Source organism: Bidens hawaiensis, unplaced genomic scaffold, assembly GCF_021521415.1.
Source record: "Bidens hawaiensis isolate Kalapana, Puna unplaced genomic scaffold, B.hawaiensis_p1.1 tig00025577_1, whole genome shotgun sequence".
NCBI lineage: Eukaryota > Viridiplantae > Streptophyta > Magnoliopsida > Asterales > Asteraceae > Bidens > Bidens hawaiensis.
This window is the reverse complement of record NW_027505056.1, coordinates 44,885-65,467: the sequence shown is the minus strand read 5'-3', so window position 1 is coordinate 65,467 and position 20,583 is coordinate 44,885. Positions and strand designations below refer to the sequence as shown.

At 34.2% G+C, this 20,583-nt stretch overlaps 2 protein-coding genes across 2 annotated transcripts; both read right to left on the bottom strand.

Annotated features, from left to right (window-relative positions):
* Positions 1 to 8,600: 8,600 nt before the first annotated feature.
* Positions 8,601 to 14,241, bottom strand: LOC143610292 (uncharacterized). Its single transcript, XM_077084812.1, has 2 exons — positions 13,545 to 14,241; positions 8,601 to 8,895 (listed from the first exon to the last, which is right to left on the bottom strand). Exons 1-2 carry the CDS (start codon positions 14,133 to 14,135, stop codon positions 8,809 to 8,811), a joined length of 678 nt encoding a protein of 225 aa, XP_076940927.1. The 5' UTR covers positions 14,136 to 14,241; the 3' UTR covers positions 8,601 to 8,808.
* A 3,330-nt stretch (positions 14,242 to 17,571) lies between these two features.
* On the bottom strand, positions 17,572 to 19,830 carry LOC143610285 (uncharacterized). Its single transcript, XM_077084806.1, has 9 exons — positions 19,491 to 19,830; positions 19,286 to 19,396; positions 18,849 to 18,939; positions 18,659 to 18,727; positions 18,478 to 18,555; positions 18,292 to 18,384; positions 18,172 to 18,222; positions 17,876 to 18,076; positions 17,572 to 17,721 (listed from the first exon to the last, which is right to left on the bottom strand). Exons 1-9 carry the CDS (start codon positions 19,712 to 19,714, stop codon positions 17,590 to 17,592), a joined length of 1,050 nt encoding a protein of 349 aa, XP_076940921.1. The 5' UTR covers positions 19,715 to 19,830; the 3' UTR covers positions 17,572 to 17,589.
* Between the last annotated feature and the right edge of the window lie 753 nt (positions 19,831 to 20,583).

Below are 20,583 nucleotides of genomic sequence, written 5' to 3'. Positions count from 1 at the left end.
TAATTGTAGAGTTAGATGATAATGTGACGGTTTGTGAAGTTTTATTGTTGTGGAAGAAAGTGAAGGTTTTTAAGAAAAGTTTGAAATCTGATGTGACGCTGATGTAAAAGTTTATTGGTGTTTGTTATGGATGCTCTTAGGCTCCGTGGGTGCAGAGTGTCTTTTTGGGTTGAATAAGGCGATGTCAGCTCAATCCTTAGCCCAATCATATATCTCTATGGGCTCCTATGTGACATAATTTTGAAACATGTCCAAAAAAAAAATCAAATATCTATATACGTCAGCTTTTCATAATTTTCAGTGTATGCTCAAATATGTCTTCGGGTTAATCAAAGCCGATGGACCGTAACAGGTTTGTCGAACAGCGTGCTAACTTTACCGGACAGCGGGCCAGGTTTGCCGGGCAATGTGGATACTTTACCGGGCAACGTCGACATATTATATTTAACGTGCCAGGTTTAGTCAAATGGTTTCTAGCGGAGTCTAACTTATATGTACCTTAATGTGATTGTCTTATTTTTTTATTGATTGGTTTTGAAAAGCGAAACTTTCATGTCTGTTTTGTTTAGAGTTTTGTTCAAGGAGTGTCTTTTATAAATTTTCCCTATATGTATGCCATGAATATTGCAAGCTATAGTTATGGTATAAACTAGATTGATTGTAGTGTGCGCCTTACTTTTTGGATGTTTTATCTTTTATACATATAAATTTATCAAATAGACCAACAAAGATCATTAAAATAGTAACATAAAGTATGTAAATCTTGATATGATTTTTCATTTTCAATATTTATATACAAAAGTTATTAACAAATTACTTAAGAAGCTATTATAGACGATCGAGGTTTATTTTGTTAAGGAATGAGTCAAGTTTGTTACCGACTTACCGTGTATATAATGGCAAGTTAGGTAACATTTACTAAGAAATATTATTAGTATATATTTGGTATAAAATAAATAAAAATGTTATTTATAATAAAGTTGAATATCCATGTAGACATTGAGTATCCGCGTCTTGCAAGTTTAGTTGATGGGAAGTCTTTCTTTCGTTCTCAATTACACGCAGCTTCCTCTTACTTTCCACTCAACATCCCACCACCAACATTATTTCATCTCTGTCTGTCTCTTCTTGTGTTTCTGTCTACATATAATAAGTTAATAACCAATATAATTGAAACCAAGCCCAAGAAATATTATTATTTACTGATCAATGGTAATTATTATGGAATCATCAAAAGAACAAGAGATACTGGAAGCAGCTGCTTTCCATTTGATTCTACTCAGCAACCCATTTCAACAATCTTATAATAGCTGCGTAAAAGATTATAACTCTGATTATAGTTTCAGGATGAATAAGAAGCTCGATCATGGAATACTGATCAAAGGTATTGTGAATAACAAAGATATTGCAAATTCATTGAGTTTATCTTCATCATCTTCTGAATCAATAAAATCTGAGATATCAATGGAGGAAGATGAACTAATTACATGTAGAAGACACCGTCGACGTCAGCGGTTGAGAACAAGATCCATAGTTGATATCTACAGTGTAACCAGGCCACTTTGATCTAACATGATATATCTAGATAATTAATTTCATTGCATCTTTCTGCTTTTGTGTTTTCTAATTTTATGATCAAGATAGTGTCCAAATTGATATAATAACGGTTTTGCTCGATTTATCTATCGCTTGCCTGTTGGTTGTTGGTTAGTAACTTTATGATGGATTGTGACTGTTTCTAGTCTCTAAATAACTTATATTATGCAGACAATTATGCCCAAATGTTGATAATATTCCCAAAATGTAGGGTTTACATCCCATGCATAGAATAGGCTGCCAGCCGGCATCCTTTTTCCGGCGCTGTTACCCGAAGTAACTATAACCCGAAAAGGAGTACCCCGTATGCCTACCTGCAAGGGCATGGCGTGGTGTAGCCGCTCGGCAAAGTCTACCCAGAAGGGGGTACCCGAGTAGGCCCCTACGGTCATTACTCATTAGTAATGCATAAAGAGAAAAGCTTTGTCAAAGTGGATCGAGTGAGCTTGCAACTAGCTAAAGAAAATAGAAACAAAATGTTGAGTGACTCGATTTCTGAAGTTGAGTGATTCAAAATCGAAAACAAAAAAGTTAAAACCTTTACTTCCGCCACTACTCTACTAAAAATCTTGTCGTTTCTTGCTCTCCATATGCTCCAAATCATGACCCGGATTACTGCTTGAATATGCTTCCTTTGTAATTGACCACGACCCGGGAAATCACGGTATACCATACATCGGATCGGATATTGAGAAAGCATATAAATGTTGAAATTTACATCATCTACGATAATATTCATGTGAACAAGAAGATTTAGTTGTTAGCAATTCTTTAAATAAAAGTTATTTGCCCAAGTTATAGTTAGTGCTTGTAATAAATGCATTTATAAGGGTGTTCATGCAAAAACATGGTTTTTTATATTTATATTACCTTTGGCAGCTAAAGGTTTATTACTTTTTTTTTTCTTTTCGAAAATTTAAGAACGAAGTCATTAATTACATATGCTTTCATCTTAACATATGTTGGCGTGTAACGTCATGGGCGTTTCGGGTGCCATACAGGCTCCAAAAAGCCGGCTACCTACGCCTGGGCTTAAAAACCGAGGTATTATGGAGCCGGTGGACGGTGATAACAAGCACTATAATATGGTATCATTGTGGGCCTAGCTCATTCTCAACCAATTATCATTTTTCTCTTTCATTTTTTTACTATTTTATTTATTATTTTTCTCTTTCTTTACAACGTGATAGTCAAAACAATGAGTTAGTTAAAGACTTAAAGCTCAATTTCTATGTGGAAGGCGTTATGAATCTTTTGTTTATCCCACAACACACAACATAATTGCATCGTGGTCATCTTAACATGAGAGTTTGGAGAGAACTACAAACAGCATTTACATATATTATATATATGCTTAACTTACCATATGTTCTTTACAATATTTATCTAAAATTACCTTCAATGTCCAGAAAGAATTCAATAACAATCCCACAAATCACAATTACCAGCCAGTCTATTGGGCCGTGACATTTGATAAATTGTGACTCCCATTGGGCTAATGCCAAATCCAATATAGAAAACTAAAAAGTAGCCGCCTTAGCTCTTAAGGTTTAAATATAAGTTACGCGCATACAAATCCAAACACGTAACCCACTCGGGCCCACCGTCATTAACCTAAGGTGGGTTATACCGTTACTTAAATACTTTAATAATCTCCACCATATATTCCTTCACATTCTATTTCTATTATTCAACCAACCAAAACAAAATATCATTTCACTCACACTCTCCTGATGGAAAAAACATCTAGATTTACAAAGCCGGAGATGGAGGCGGCCTTGCAGCTGATTCAACTCAGCGGTGAATCCGATATCGATATTCACGGTGACAGATCCAGTATTTCATCATGCCAAGGGATCAGTTGTAGTACATCTGATATTACATCACCGGCTGGTTCAAGATTTCATAAGGATGTGGTAGGAAGCAGCAGACATAAGAGGAAGAAGTTTCGATCCATAGTCGAAATCTACGAGATAAGTCCGCGGTTGCATTAAGTGCTTTAAGTTATATTATGTTATTAGGTTTTGTAAATTATCAAAGACTTAACTGAGATGTGAGATACATATGTGTAAGCTTTTGTTCAAGTGTTTGAATATGATAGCGTGTGGAACAAGGTGATATTGGTCTAATAAGTTTGCTTAAGAGTTAAGAACATGGTATTTGAAGTTGAAAACTAATTGCTTAATTAAATATTAAGGAAAATGTATCTAACAACATGATAATGAAAGTATAATGCAGATGACTCAACCGTATGTACATATATTATAAGGTTTTATTGATTTTATCGTGCATATATTGATAAATATACACATGTTTATCAAAAAATATTCTTTAAAGCATTAAATAAATATACTGTCTTAAGTATTAATTAACGATTAAAACAATATATTCTATCCATATTCTTTGTAAATTTACAAATAATCAAAGCATGGATAAGATGGTTATTGGTTAATATAGTGGTTTCTTAAACCTACCAACGGACCACGCCAAATCTTTTTTATTATTATTAGAATTTTTTGTTAAGTTTTATGAAGCCATATGTGATCCGTTAGAAATTTTAAATTTCAAGAGGGTTTCCGATATGATTCCACTCTGTTCAGTTTGAAACGATTGTTAGAGCATCCACAACGTGACTGTGTTATGGGTGCCGTTTGTCTGCGGGGGTAGTGATGTGGGGGAAAGTCTATGGGCCGGACTAGAAGACGGACGGGAGAGTCTCCACGCCCCTCCTTTCTCTCTCTCTCACACACACATGTGCGTGAATGTGTGTGCGTACATACATACTCAATAACGTGTTAATGTGTTTTGTAGAGGTTTGAAGCTATAAAAGAAAGTGAGGGTTTTTAAGAAAAATTGAAATATGAGGTAACGGTTTGAAGAGTTCTAGTGTTGTGGATGCACTTATTTTGGACCCACAAATTACCCGTCCCCCGATCAATAACCCAACTTTATCACAATTGAAAATTTTAATGAGATGCATCTAGAGGTGCATAAATCGGGTTTTTTCTAATACCCGGGTTCGGGTATGGAACCGCTTTCGGGTATGATCGGGTATTGAAAAATCGGGTATTGAGAGAAATCGGGTAGGGTTCGGGTAGGGTATTGAGGAGAAAAACTCAACCCTATGTACTCGGGTAGGGTATGATCGGGTTCGGGTATTGGAACCGGGTACGACCGGGTATTGATGCCCGGTTTTGAATTTTTAATTTTTTTATATATTTTTTAATTTGTTTAAAATTTAAATTTGTTTTGCAATTTATAAATATAATTAAACGATATTACAAAAACCATAAATCCACTTAATTACAAATTAATTACTTAGGAATATGCATTTTACAAAAACTTAAACATAAAAGTTGTGAAGTAAACATAAAAATATACTGTTTTTGTATAATTCCGGGTATTAGAAAATTGGTATCGGGTATTGGGTATAACCGGGTATCGGGTATAGGGTATGACCGGGTCCGGGTATTTACGGGTATAAATCGGGTACGGTTACGGGTACGGGTATTGACCTCAAAATGCATACCCTATCGATACCCTACGGGTAGGGTCGGTTCCGGTTTCGGGTATAGAATACCCGGGCATAAAAAAAACCGGTTCCGGATATTTTTTTCGGGACCGGTTTTTTTTTTCACCTCTAGATGCATCCATAAGACCATAACTCATTACTTCTAGACACGAAACACAATCTCCATGTTTGTAACAAAGCTTGATCAAAGCTAAAAAGACTTCCAACTCCCACTTCCATATTTATATTTATCAGCAAAAAATTAATATCTAAAAGATTAAACGATACAACAGATAAATCAAGATTATATTCCAAAATTCGTTGATATATTTGGGCAATTAGAATTTAGGAATATCTTGCGACCAAAGTTTTTTTGTATCTAACCAAATCGACAACTTTAAGTAAACTTGACACAAATTAATGAACTTTAAATCAAGTTTTACTTACAAGAATATAAAGTTAGATGTATAAAATTTTTGTTTCGATGTAATCACTAATTTGCTTATTTATAATTTATTATTAATAAGTGGATAAAAGTTTCGCAAAAAAAAATTTATGAATATAAAAATAACAAAGATACACTACGAAGATTGATTAGTTGAAATCTTCAATGGTAGACTGGTCACATGAATTTTTTTATAAAAGAATGTGAGTTTGAATCTCATTTGAATTAATTTGCTCCATATTAAACATGAGGTTTTCTGATTGTGAGTTTCCTTTTAAACGGGTGTGCTAGCTAGATCATCACATTAGTGATCTGTTTAATTGTTAGGAGGATCCACCCCCTTTGTTGTTCATTAAAAATATAAGAAATTACAAATTAAGACAAAACCTTTCTAGTTGATGTTGAAAATTAAGGTGTATTCATTGGTGATATATTCTTATCTTAGGGGGTGTTTGGGATTCATTATTTGACCTCTTTATACCTTATTTAAGGCATAATGTATAAGTTACAATGTTGTAACTTATACTTTATACACTCACAAAACCTAACTTTTTCAAACACCTTATAATTTATAACCCATAAATTATAAGCTATAAGGAGCAAAAATAAGGAATCCCAAACAGCCCCTTAGTCATGGAAAATATGTTTGATTTTTCTTTTTTATGATCTTGATGGAAAAGATCTTTCATTACGAACCGATTAACTCTATTTTAAAAATAACTCATTTAATAAATATGAGCAATCAATGAATAATACATGATTAATTATACAACAGAAAAACAATATTATGTGCATAATTTTTTTTCTTTTTTAACGGCCATTAGATAGCATCAATGTCTCTATCAAATGGTTATAATACTTACCAACCTCTCCTTACCCGAATTCGAATCTTAGTACATTACGTTTTCTTTTATATTAAGTGGCATACACTTGTTAGAATCGACCCGAGACATCTAGATGTTCTCACAAAATTATTGCCACATGGTTCGAAAACATCCCCTTATAAAGTATGTTTGTATTTTGTTTAAAACATAATAAATTTAAAAATATGGAAGAAATTTAGAAAAGAAATAAAGTTATCAAGTAAAGGATTAAAGATGAGGAGATAAACATGCGAATATTTTTTTAGAATTACAAAAGTTGAGTAAAATTAAAGAGGCAATGTTATAACTATTATTTAATAATTAAAGTTAACCATATTTGATTTTTTTTATTAGACATGTTTACTCTTATCCTAGATACATTATAGGTATTAGATTGTATCATATGTTTATTCATTTTTAAAGATATTAAAAAATGAGTTTCTTAATTTGCTAATATACCATGTATTATATAAAGTATATATGGATATAGATATAGATAAGTTAAGAGTTAGTTGTTTAACCTAGAGTACCTGGGCTTAAATTTTTTTCATGGGCTAAAGAATAATTATTATGGGCTCTGCTTCATGATTTTCATCTTACTGATCAATCCACTCACAAGATATTTTATTAAACCTTTTAACAGTAATTGAAAGCTACAAGTTAAGAGCAGCAATTATTGTTGCTCATTGTACTAGGGCTATCTAAACCGCTCGTCGTTCGTTTGTCGTTCGTTTGAATTTTGCTCGAAAAATGCTCGTTCGATTTCGGCTCGGTTTGGAAGTAAGCCGTTCGGATCGGTTCGGTTTAAAAGCAATCCAAGCACGAGCAAAGCCTCGCTCGGTTTGGTTCGGTTCGTTTTGCTCGAATTATTTTTTATTTATTAGTTTTATATATAATCTTTATGTATATATATATATATATAAGTATACTATTTTTTAAAGTTTTTAAAATTTTCCTCTTTTGTTTTGAATTCAAAGTTCAAATTTAAACCATAACCACTCGTTTTATATATGTTTTGTTGTTAACTATGAGTTTTATACATTTTAAAGGTGAAAGTTTAGACAATTTAGAGTTAAAAGTCTTGAATTAATGATATTTGAAGTTTTAGAAATTTAAAATTGGAAACTTTGTACGAAATCAAGCAAAACCAAACCGAACCAAGCCGCTCGTTTCAAAACCAAACCAAGTTCAAGCATAAAGATATCGCTCGTTTCTTTAAATTCAATCCGCTCGGTTCGGCTCGCTTTCAAACCAAACCAAGTATGAGCATGCCCGCGTTCGGTTCGGTTCGTGAACAGCCCTACATTATACTAGCCTTATTGCATGTCTTAAGTTGGTTAAGAGGGTAATATGGTATTTAGCCAAATACAATCACTCAATGAGTTTATTGTTTATATCATACTTAAATTTTTTACCCCTCAACTTTACTCAATTTATGTAAATTTAAACAATATTTACTTTTCCACCCACTAATGTTTATCCATATATTCCTCAATTTCTATTTTATTTTGTTTTCCTCATATATCTTTTAATAAACTACGTTTTGAAAAAAAAAAATCAAACATGCCATTACGACGTGCTTATTTTTGTCAATGTTTCAATGTTAACTTTATTGAATATCGAGTTGCATAGCATAATGTACAAATCATAGCTGCATCGGGTACAAGTCTTTTAAAGGTTAAAGATGCAACTTTTTAAGTAACTTTTGACTTTTTTTTTCAAATTACCAAAACAAGACCTTCAACTATTAGTAAGAACCAAATTAAAAACCAAAATACAAAATAAATCCATCCATTTTTTACAACATGAATAAAGAAGAATTAAGAGAACCATTTTATTAACGGGTTACGTGTCGAACCGTGTTTTTCAAGAATGGGTCAGAAGATTTTATTAGAGAGCAAGAATTAACCCGATTTTCCTATGAATTAATAGGGATGGGTTACTCTCACAATAATAGATGGTTTTCTTAAAGTGTATTTTTACTTGAGCACCAACCCTTTGCATCAGCTGCAACGCGCGGGTTTCCTGCTAGTTGAAATAAAAATAGTTGGTTGTACGTTTCTTTGTACTTCTTACCTCTTATTAGTTGCCTTTTTTCCTTTTTTTTTAAATACTGGCCTTTTCGGAAAAAAAAAATCATACAATCTTATACATTATGCTAGAAACGAATAGCTGATTTTAACTTGAAAATTGATAACGAAAGAATAGCGGGTCAAATTAGAAGATCCATAATACAACTTCTTTAAATGTAAAAGAAATATATTCCATAAATCAAGAATTAGAATATTAATTTAAACCTCTTTTTTTCTTCCAAATGGTGATGACTTACACTAATTTGTGTTCCAGTCCCTTTAGGGGTTACACTTAGTTGCAAACATTTGGATTCGAGACTGTCAAAGTTGCAAACCATCAAATCCACACTGTTTGTAACTGAGGGATTGCTTCCTTGGGCTTATCGCTATCGTACAATCAATCGATACCTGTAAATATCACATATGTACGTGTTACGTTCACTTACAATGAAAATAGAAATGAAAACAAAATTGTATACTTCAATTTTCATTTTAATCTTAGATATTACATGCTGTAATAGAAAAACTGGATTACGTGTTAAATTTAAAATTTTGAAAAGAGAATAACAAACTGATTTCAAACAAAATTAAATATACTGATGTTGCCATGTTGAACATGGCATGTTCTACTTTTTAACAATCCATGTCTTGAAGTCACTATCTTTAAGGCCATATGTAGTGGGCGACAGATTAGAGTGAGAAAGGGGCGAAAGGGGCGACAACACCGTCCCCGTGGGCGATTTTTGGGGCGATTTGGGCGGGGGTGGATTGTTCTTATCACCTGGAGAAAGGGGCGATGTATATGTGCCGTGTGTGTATTGTATGTATGTATATATATGTATATTATTATTATATATGTTTGTGTATGGTACATATATATATATATATATAACCAATATTTCAAACTCAATAAAATATACAACGTTTATCATCATGAATAGATAAAAACAACTCACTTAAAAAAGTGTTATTATCATATCATTAGGCATATTTTTGTGTCAATAACTATTGTTAAATTTGTCAAAAGGTCATCTACAAATTTTTAAGTAAACATAATAGGTAACGGATTAACCTTCTCAACCAGTTTACCAATTACCATTTTATAGCTTTTGTATATTATGCACGTTAGAGAAAACTAAGGTGACATCTTACAGTTTACAAAGCTGAATTCTGCTTAAAATACATTCAAAATTCGTGTAAACACTAAAGTTTTTGATATATATAAAAATTTATTTTGTTTATTAAACTTACTTCCCCAAAAGTTTAACATTCAGCTACTACAAAATGATTACAACAAAGTGGTAGGCTTTTTTTTTCTTTTAAGTACTACTTTTGAATAAAGAGCATAAAAGGTTAAGTTTTTTTAAATAACTTATTTACTTAAAAGACTTTTACATTGAATATAATTTTAAAACAATGACATCCGTAACCAATTAACTTCAGAAACTTAGACTATCTTTCCGGAAAATATCTTCTTCCAACTAATAACATGTTACCTCAAGGAAAAAAAATATTTGCATAATACTAGTAAGTTACCTCAATTATTGAGAAAATAATATATATGCGTAGATTTGATTTAACCAAAAAAAGGTAAAAGATGGCATGAATGAAGTCAAAGAATACGCGCTACCCACTCCCAATGATTGCGGTGACATTTTACCGTCATGTGAAAGTGGTCCCACCAACACAGTAATCCGTATTTCAGGAAACATTCCTCGTGAAGTAAAAAAATATTCTAATTTTTTTAATTTAGAAATTAAGAAAACGAAAGAAAATAATAAAAAAGTTGTGTTGTTCAAGAATTGGTTTAGAGTTGGATTTCCTATATTTAAGGATAAAAACACATCAAGTCCATCAGGCTGGGGGGTGTGGGGGGCGCGAGAGGGGGCGCGAGTGGGGGCTCCAGCCAATAATATTGTGACGTGTGGCAGAGAGAGAAACTTGATAAGATGGGTGTTGGTAGTGGTGCTCGCGCCCCGGGCCCTGGTGTGGAGGGGCGCGAGAGGGGGCGCGAGCGGTTTTTTTTTTTATTTTTTTATAAATGTATTAAAAAACGTATTATCAAAAAAACTCATAAATTATTTAAAAAACACACATTAATTAAAAAAACACATTAATATCTAAAAAAAAATTAAAGTACTAAAAAAAACATTATTCTTATTCTTCGGCTTGGTCTTCTTCGATCAACCTCTTCCGGATACGTTCCTTTTGTTTTTCCATCAGCATTTGGTCGACCGGATTTAGGTTACTGAAGTCTCTTGTAAGGAAGTCCAAATCTCTCATTCTTTTTTTTTCCTTTTTGTCATTAGAGACCGCCTCCATGGTTTTGTTGAATTTATTGAGGGATTCAACAAGATCGGTGATGTTTACGGCTTCCCCCTCAGCCGGTTTTTTCCCTCTGGCGTCCCTTCCCAATGGCCGCCTCCTCGGCGGTGAAGACGTTTCCTCCCCCGCAACGTTTAGGTCGAATCCAACCCGGCAATCTGACCCGGCGGAAGTGCTATACGCTCCAGACGAACTAGTTTTACTCCGTTTTGGCCCTACTTCCGCATCAAGGTCCGGCGCCACCAGCTCAACCCACTTAGAACACCTTCTCAACCTCTCCCACACCTTTACATCGTCCCACGTCTTCACCGTCCCATACCTCCGCAGGCACTCCTGCTTCCACTCTTCGACAGTGAAATTATAAACCGCCAAATCGTCACTGCCACTTGGTCTCATACGACCGGCGTTCCTGTTGAACAGATTAGTAAACAAGCCGACAAATTTTCTGATTTCGGTCCACCGACCCGAAATCATATCGGCGTTCCGCTCTGTACTCCCAACGAGCGAATAGAACGTCTCCCTAACCTTTGTCCAAAAGACCTTGCTCTTTTGGTAGTCCGCTGCAAAATGCATAAATAAATTTGTAAGTCATTTAATTTTTTTATTTAACTTTTTTATTAAAAATCATTTTTAAAAACGTTAAAACAATTACCGCAACGCCGATCCTCAGAAATGACTATTCAAGCCCGACACAGGGCTTCCTTCTCATCCGATGACCACGGAGTGGTTTTCCGTTTCGTCCTTCCAGTCGAAGCCGAACCCGACCCGTCCGTTGCAACTTGTTTTTTCCGGTGGACGCGTCTTCTTTGTCCCGCAGCTTCACCTTCTGGTTCTTGTGTCTCCGGAACAACAAAGTTAGGAGACGGTTGTATGTTGGATGGTTGAAAGCCGGATGATTGTTGCGACCCCGAATAAAACATCGGTTGGTCCGGTGCCGACCATAAATCGTCGTAACTGTAATCTGAATCTAGGTTTGGGTACCAATTTCCAGCCATGTTTTTAAAAAAAGGTTTGGAAGATGGGGTGATTTTGGGTTTTTTTTGAGGTTGTGGTAAGTATTTTATGTGATTTTGGTTGTGGTATGTGATATTGGGTTGATATTGGTTTATATAGAGAAAAATTTTTTTTTTTTAATAAACTTAAAGAGCCAACGGCTCTATTTCTAAGCCACAACGGCTCTGCACGCATTCCCAAGCCCACTTTACGCCCATTTTCAGCCGTGACTGGCCTTGCGCCCGCCTTGGTCTGCGTGCTCGCGCCCCTTTCGCGCCCCTCTCGCGCCTCGGTGGTGTGGTGCTCGCGCCCCGGGGCGCGAGCGCATGGGCTCACGCGCCCCCTCTCGCGCTCCACACCCCTCAGCCTCAAAAGTATAGATGTTTAAAATCTAGTGAAACTAGGTCCGTTTAAGCTAAAATAAGTCGACCAGATTATAAAAAATAAGATACATATCACAATATAACATCTTTGGCAGCTTGGTTCGGTTTTAATGTTGAAACACACCAGTGTAGCTTTATTATTTGTATATTTTTTATCAATGGATTTTTCAAAGTTATAAGAAGACTTGCCACTAATTAAGCAAACTAAAAACTAAAATCACTATCTTTCTTTTTAGTTGTTCCATTACAAATAATTAATGTTTAAAATTTATTAGTCAATTTTTAAATTTACACTTAAACACTCACAACTAACATTAATAAACAATATTGATGAACTCAATTTTCAAGGACATTATTTTCATTTGATAAGCAAAAAAAAAAATAACGAAATAAAAAGGCTTGTAAACTCTAACGAGTAAAGAAATATTATAAGAAAAAAAAAATTAGGCTTTATGTAAATGGGTTATTTGTTTGGTTTAAATAATTAAATTTTAAATGGACTTACTTGGTTATGATTTAGATTGTGCATAAAAATAAATTTAAAAATGTCTCAAGTGAGAGTAAAAATTGCAAACTTTTGATTGGAATTCATATCCCTTTACCACTAGACCAACCTAATTATTTTGTAATTAGAGTAAAACATTATACATACATATTTCTTTTTCATAGAAATACATATATATATATATATAAATTTGTTTCCGAAAAATTAAGCATCCTGAACGGTCGCTCACATTGCCCTATGCCCGAGCCGATCCTATTTATATACACAAAACACCAATACCACTAAGGCAGCTAAGTTTTACCTTTATCCAGGAAAACAGAAAATATATACCTACATTACACAAATAAGTTTATATTATATTTTATATGTCTCGGATCTTATGCTAATCTTATCAATTAAGTAATTATTACTAATACTTCTTTTTAATTAATCATTAAAACAATGACCTTGAAGGGTAATAAAATTATTAAGTTAAACCATCGGCTATACATTTATGCTCCTTATCTCCACGTAGTCATCACGTTATTTACTTTACATCATTACACTCCACCTCTTTTACCACTCTTTATTTAATGTAAGTTGATTCTTAAATTATGATGGTGTGTGTTGAGAAATCTAAAACTCACTAACATTTTAACTCACCTTACATGGAGTGGTATGTCACTCATTAACCCTTACCAACTCAGCTTTAACGCTGTGAGCGTTAAGATATACCCCTAAACGTTACGGTACTTCAATTGCTATTTGTCAAATTAGCAATTATGTAACCAACATATCATCCTAATTGCGTACATTAGCAAAAAGCGTAAGTTAGATTAACTTTACCACAAAGCAACAAAGGTAACGCTAACCTGCACAGCGGGTGAAGATAACCCAACGATCCGAATCTTAGCCCGGACATCCCCCATGATCCGAAGCTCAACCCGATCATAAAGCGAAACATCCTTGATCAAATCCGCAGCATCCGCTTGCATCAAGTTAACCCGGTCCACGGTCACCGTGGTCTGCACCTGCCTGACGCTATGGGCAGGTTGGTAAAACCCGGGTACGGTCCCTCGACCTAAAGGTATCCCACGGTACATGATATTGAACGTGGAAGCTTCGTACTTGATGCCAACTTTGTTGTCGTTTTTGGCAGTGAAGAGCATGCGGATGGCGAAGGATAATGAGGCGGCTGAAGGAGCTGGGTTTGTGGCCAGGTTGATGTACTGGACGCTGACTTGTTGGAGGTTGAAGTCGGGTTTTTTGGGTTTGACGGCGAATAAGATGACGAGGATGACGGCGATGAGGACGAGGGCGAGGAAGGAGAATAAGAGGAAGAGGCAGCAGCAGCAGCCTTTGATGGAGGCTGAGGAGGAGTGAGGGTAGTAATGGTGGTTGTGGGGGTGGTAGGTTGACGGTGGTGGTGGACGGATTGGGTGGCGGTGGTGGTCGGAGGTCATTGTTTGCTGCCGTGAGAAACTCCTCGGAGAGGAGTGGAGTGAAAGGGATTAATATAAAGTAAGGTTTGGTTAATTAGATGGAGAAGTGTGGAAAGAATATTTGAAAGTAATCAAATTTTGGAACTCAAAAAACAACTTTTTTTTAATATTCAATTGGGAGAATGTATGTACATAAATATCGGATTAAAACTCAAAACTAGTTTGGGTTGAAACCTGTATTGTTAGGTCAATAAAGTCAAAATCATTTTATGATCGGTTTCGATTACGGTTGAAACAAGTTTCTTTATCAGGTTACGAACGGTTACGCTTCGTGTTTTAAACGGTTTGCCCGGTTTCGATTAACCGGTTTGGAATCGGTTTTGGTGGATAAAATTACAAACCGGTTCCGAGCATCTGGTCTCAATCAGTTCCACACCGGTTTTTACATAATAAGTTTTAAACCGGTTTATTTGCCCACCTCTTTGTTTTTTTTAACATTATTTAAATCATTATTTTCAAATTTTAGTTAAAAAAATAGTTTACTCTAAAAGCACATATATTTTATTTAGTGTATTATTAGTGATTAGGCCATTTGTCGTTGGTGGAACACACCCAAACTAGGAAAGAGAAGTAGGAAGGGGGACGGGTGAGTTTATGTGGTGAAAATAGAGAAGCGTTGAAATCTGTATACATGAGCAAATAAATGTGAGAGAAGAGGAAGGGCCGCTTGTGGCCGGGTGATGTGAAGAAAAGAGCTCTTGCCTTTGATAGGTGACGACCCTTAAATATGATTAAAATTTGTGTTAATAGAAGTGTAGTTAAGTATTTTTTAATATTCTCACCACTAAATGGCAGCTACGTATAGTCTCATACGTATCTTGGTCTTTTAGTCAACTAAATTGCCATCACTTATCAGTGATATCAGCTCTTGATTATTTACATATTTCTGCTTGAATACTACTAATTTTTGGATTCAAAATCACAAAACTAAGAAGCTAATCTTATATTTAGTAAATTTTTTAATTTTGTTCAACGATTGATAAATTCCCATAGTATTTTAGTGTGGGATTGAATCCATGTTTCTTACCACATAGGGGATACCAAAACCATCTGGTAAATGCTTTGTTTTAAATCGTTTGATCTGTTTGACGTTGTATTGCATTTTCACCCAATAATTTTGTCTCTCTTGAATATGACCCTATGTTAAAACAAACAAACAAACAAATATGACCCTACAATCTACATGCATATTCTTTTGTTTTTCTACTCTCTGAGTCTATTCACCCCATATATTAAATATGACCCTACCGCTTTTTGTGTTTCTATTTCTCTTTTCATCCCATATATCAAATGTGACCCTACCTCTTTAAGCTTTTGTGTTTATGTTTTTTCCTCTTTAAGCTTTTGCGTTTCTATGTTTTTCTTCCATAATATTGAATTGCCTTTTACTCCCTTTTCTCATATATATTATCATTAGTTATGAGCAGGGATGATAGTATAACTTTAACCAAAAGTTTTGTTGAATTAAATTTATTTAATGTGAAAATTTGAAACATTTATTCGAAGGAGCGTTAAACTCTATAAAATAAGGTTTTGATGTCAAAAACGCAAGTGAATGACACTAGGGATGAGCATGGTACCATACCGATACCGAAAATACCGATCCCGAAAATCACCAATTCTTGGTACCGGTAATGAATGTCAAATTTCGGGAAATACCAGTACCGTACCAGTACCGATCCAGAAACTCAAACATTTGGTAGCGATTCAGTATCGACGGTACCAAACTTTAGGGATTTAAATTGTCATATGAGAAAAGTTTAATATATGGACTTATTAATTGATTCATGGTTTCCCAATCATCACAACAATGAAGGGTGAGTGTCTAGTTCACTATGGAGTTTTAATGTATTGCAACATCTAAAGCAGCAAATAAGACACCTTAGATAAAGAAGTTCATTGTTGACTTGACTTGGCGTGGCGCCATTAAGCATCGCGAGACGAATCAACTGATTCAGAATCTACAATAATTAGAATCACAATCGACTAACCCTCGACCCAAGCATTAGTTCTATAATCAATCAAATTTAGCATAACAAAATTTGTCGATTCACGCAATTTTTGAAGATTTCTCAATCATAATCGTTCAAGCGATATTTGGCATAATTACAATAGTTCAAGCAATTTAACACGATTTCTCATAATTATAGCCGTTTGGCAATTTTTGGTATGACAGAACTACCATAGAGATATCTTCGCAGTTGTGGCCAAGCATGTCTTCGAGAAACTCAAAGGAAAGGAGGTTATTTCAATATCTTATATGGGGTTGATAGATTCTAAAGTCATTTACTATGACATTAAGTGGACCAATAACTAATCTCTTGAATTGTATAGTTGGTTTGTTTAAGTATGTTGTTAATTTACACTTTCAACCCAAATTATGCTTAATTAGTTAGATTTACATACAAGAAATCCAATAATAACTAATAAGCGAATAAAAAAAATCTTCGAAAGACCACTGATTTGACATGCAACACCTCCTTGTGTATTTGGAAACAGAAAGTACAGATCAAACTTTCTTTAATCATAAAGGTTCATGACATCAAAACACCTAGTCATCTTTTGTGTTCATTTGATAAAATGCCAATATACTAAGTAGTTTTATAACTTGTTTATGTTATCTTAACGACTAAGGGAGCTTTGAATACCTAGAGCAGACTCATCTTGAGAGCTAAAGAGGCAAGAATAATTCAAAAGAAAAAGTTCATGAAAAGCACTTCTTACTTTTCAGAAAATTTCTCATTTTTCTCATCAATCTTTACATCTCAGCCAAATTTATATACTGTTTATCCTCCATCCATGTGCGACTATGCAAATCTAAGTGAGGGTTCAAGTTCAACGGTTAATCAAGGTTTTATCGTTTCAAACAGTGAGGATTCAAGTTTTGTGATTATAAAGAGAAATGATTTAGTTTAGAAGCAAATTAGAGAGTTGCAATTTCACGTTTTCAAAAGAGAGATTAGTAGTCAAACCCGCACTTTGGCTCCATTTTTGCTCACTTTAAAATTGCCAGGTCTCTTACTTAATAAAAGAAAATTTTAATTTACACAAGGCCCTGTGTAAATTAATGACACAGGTTATACAAGACGTAGCTTGTTACCCACTTACCTTTCTCTTAATAACACACACAAAAAAAAGAATTAAATAAATAATCAGATGCTATTGTGCTGCTTTAGTGCTTTGTTTAAAAACTCACTTCACAAATAGATAAGCTCTTTAGCTCGAAAAAAACGAACGGGCTAAACAAAGTCAAATGGGTTGAATAGCTAAAAAGAAACATGACACATGGGTCGAACGGGTCAAATGAGTCTAATAATAACTTAAGGGTCAAATAAATTTACTTTACATTTAGTCCGAGATAAATAATGAACAAATTCACGTCACACTTAACAAAGCTAAAAGTTTCAAAAACAAATTACTGCCTTTGACTTTTCATCCTCACAAGATCCCAAAGAAAAGCCTTATCGGGGCATACCTTCTTCAAAACTTCTTCAATTTCTTCTCCCACCTTTTCTTGAATCTCCACACTTTTAAGTTCATCCATTTGCTAATAAACAAAAATATACAGTATATGACTTTAACCCCTTTATAAATGGTTCAATACGAATAGGTCAGCCAAACCCAAACTTGGTTTGACCCGTTTCAACACGAACCCATTTGATTTTTTTACCCGTATTGAAATTAAAGAAAGTTGATGTTACCTTGATCAACCACACCATATAAGTAGCTGCAAACATTGCTTGTGATTCATAATCGTCAAAAACATTATCCGGAATAACTGTACATGAGCGAAAGAGTAGTAATTCATTATCCAAAAACAAATCAACATGGGTCCCACCCATACGAACTGCAAAATGTTTAATCCAGAAAACTGAGAGAAAACGACGATAAAGCCATAGTGCCTGAAACACAAACATATACCTCATTTATTATTTTAAGTCAAATTAGTCAAACTTTGTTAAATGATAACAAAAGAATGGAAAACAGATGTACATACCTCTCTTCCTATGTAACGCTTGATTAGTGTTTCACTCCAGATAAGCTCTTCCTGTCTTTGTACAAATTGTTAATGATATATAGATGCAATAGATTCATGGAATTATGAATATGACAGCACCTTCCAAAGTTGATGTACTTCTGTATTATGTGACGGGCTTTCTTTTAATTCTTGTTTATACCATGAATCTTCTAACGTCCTGCTCATCAACCGCTGCCCAATCAGTTAAAATTTCAGTCACTCAAAACCAAAATCAATCTAAAATAAATACATCAATAGTCATCGATAGTCGAAACTTAAACTTACTGTTCGATAGTGAAAGCAAGAGTTATCAGCAACATGTAATCCAGCCCAATCTCGATTGTTAATTAACTCATCAACTATCTGAAAAAAGAACCAAGAAAAACCTATTAACACTCACAAAATCATTATAAACAGAAAACATAAAAAAGAGAGATTAATAGACAAAGAAGTGTTAAGTTCACACCTGACTTTTGGTCATGTAAGAAACTAACCAGCAACGATGATTCCATGCACGATAGTTCATCTTTGACTTCTGCAAATTAAAGTCAACAGGATCAGGGAGTGATGACTGGACCATCTAGTCCATGATAGATAAGATGAATCGAAACAAGTTCAACATATAAATCATCATATTTTCCAAAGTGAGACTTAACCTCTGCTATTCTTTTGGCTAATTCAGATTCGCTTTTTAAAACTTCTTCAAGATTTATACATTTGTCAGCTATCATCTTAATCACCCATCGCCTGTTACAAACTCACAAAATTTATAAAGATTACAGAAATACGGAAAACATACAAAGAATTTTTCAGCTTTTATAAGCATTAGCTATTTCTCATATAGACAAAAACTAGATCTTTAGGTGTTGATTACTCCAAATCACCATGAATATATTTTCTACACTAGTATAATGAGTGCATTATACTATAACCCTACAACAATAATAATAAAACAACAAATTGAATCCTAATACAAAAACTAATTTCAAAATTTCATTAACAAGAAGATTTCACTGGATAAAGATAACTGGAAGTAAAAAATATTATTTTGAAACAGAAAATATTATTTCCAATAGAGGAGCTACCTTCCCACCTATGGCTCCAAGCTCGCTCACTTTTTGGTGAATACGAAAGAACCAAAGATGATAACTTTAGCTCATCAAAATATAACATAGCGTCTTGCTTCTTTGAAACAACTTCCTTCCTGCAAAGTATTATCAGCCCATTAGTAACAGAACATATTTACAGACCATCTCGATTCAAAAAGTTTCTTGAATATTAAAAAGAACATGAACTACCTGCAATTCCACGCGGTTCCAAAATCACAACTCATCAGCAAAAGCATCCTGCTATGCTTCATTACTTCACTTTCGGTATCCAACACCACTTTCGTCTCGTGTAAATCAGTCAACAACTTATACTGATTTAGTGAATACATAAACACATGTTTAGCAGCATTACACAACGAATGGATAACGTGCGTCGAGATGCCCAGTTTGTGATCTTTACACAAAAAAGCCATCTCAGCATGACTAGCTTCTGACAATTCTGATATTGACCTAATGCCATCATCTGATGTGTCACTTATCGCAGCAAACTGACACGGATGAAAGAATCCCACTTCATCACTGGTTACAAATAAAAATCACTAGATCAACTTATGTTTTCTTTCTATTTGTTTACGTGGGGGTGTTTGGCCTAGCTTTTTTTTAACAAAGCTTATAGCTTTTTTAGCTTTTTTTTTTTTACAAAATAAGCTTAACGTGGTGTTTGGTTTAGCTTTTTAAGCTTATGCTTATTAGCTTACATAAGCTAATTTGAAGAAGCTTATTTGAAGAAGTTTATTTGTGTAAAAGTGTAAGTTACTCATTTGTCCTCAAATGGTGGTGGATTAGTAATTATTGAAGCAACTTATTACTCTAACAAATTAAACAATGGTGGATTTAACAACTTATTAAGACGCATAATCAACTTGTAGAATATAAGCTAATCCAAACACTTTAAAGGAGCTTATCAAATAATAGAAAATAAGCTATAAGCTACTTTAAAATATAAGCATAATCAAAAAATTAAAAGCTAAATAAAATTAACATGCTAAACGTACAAATAAGTACTAAACCTAACGGTTTTAAGCTAGAATAATTACTCTAGTTGTTTGTACGATATGTAACTGGTACTTGATGAATCTAATTACAGTTTCTACATATTGAATTACACTTTTAGTAACCACTGAATCAATTAATTTGCCCTAATTGAGAATTGATGACTTACATTAAAGGATCAGAATCAAGAATAGAGTGTAACTGATGGAGTAAACAAGACGATGGATCTGCATCTGCTGCTGAGCTCATCTTTTCACTATCGATTTGATTAGATGAAGATGAAGATGAA

Excerpts from the sequence above, each read along its gene's own strand:
- LOC143610292 (XM_077084812.1), bottom strand. The coding sequence starts at position 14,135 with ATGACCTCCGACCACCACCGCCACCCAATCCGTCCACCACCACCGTCA. Across the intron at positions 8,896-13,544 it reads TATCTTCACCCGCTGTGCAG|GTATCGATTGATTGTACGAT; the intron begins GTTAGCGTTACC and ends TGATATTTACAG.
- LOC143610285 (XM_077084806.1), bottom strand. The coding sequence starts at position 19,714 with ATGGCTTTTTTGTGTAAAGATCACAAACTGGGCATCTCGACGCACGTT. Across the intron at positions 18,728-18,848 it reads TAGCCAAAAGAATAGCAGAG|AAGTCAAAGATGAACTATCG; the intron begins GTTAAGTCTCAC and ends TTTAATTTGCAG. Across the intron at positions 18,077-18,171 it reads AGCGTTACATAGGAAGAGAG|GCACTATGGCTTTATCGTCG; the intron begins GTATGTACATCT and ends TTTGTGTTTCAG.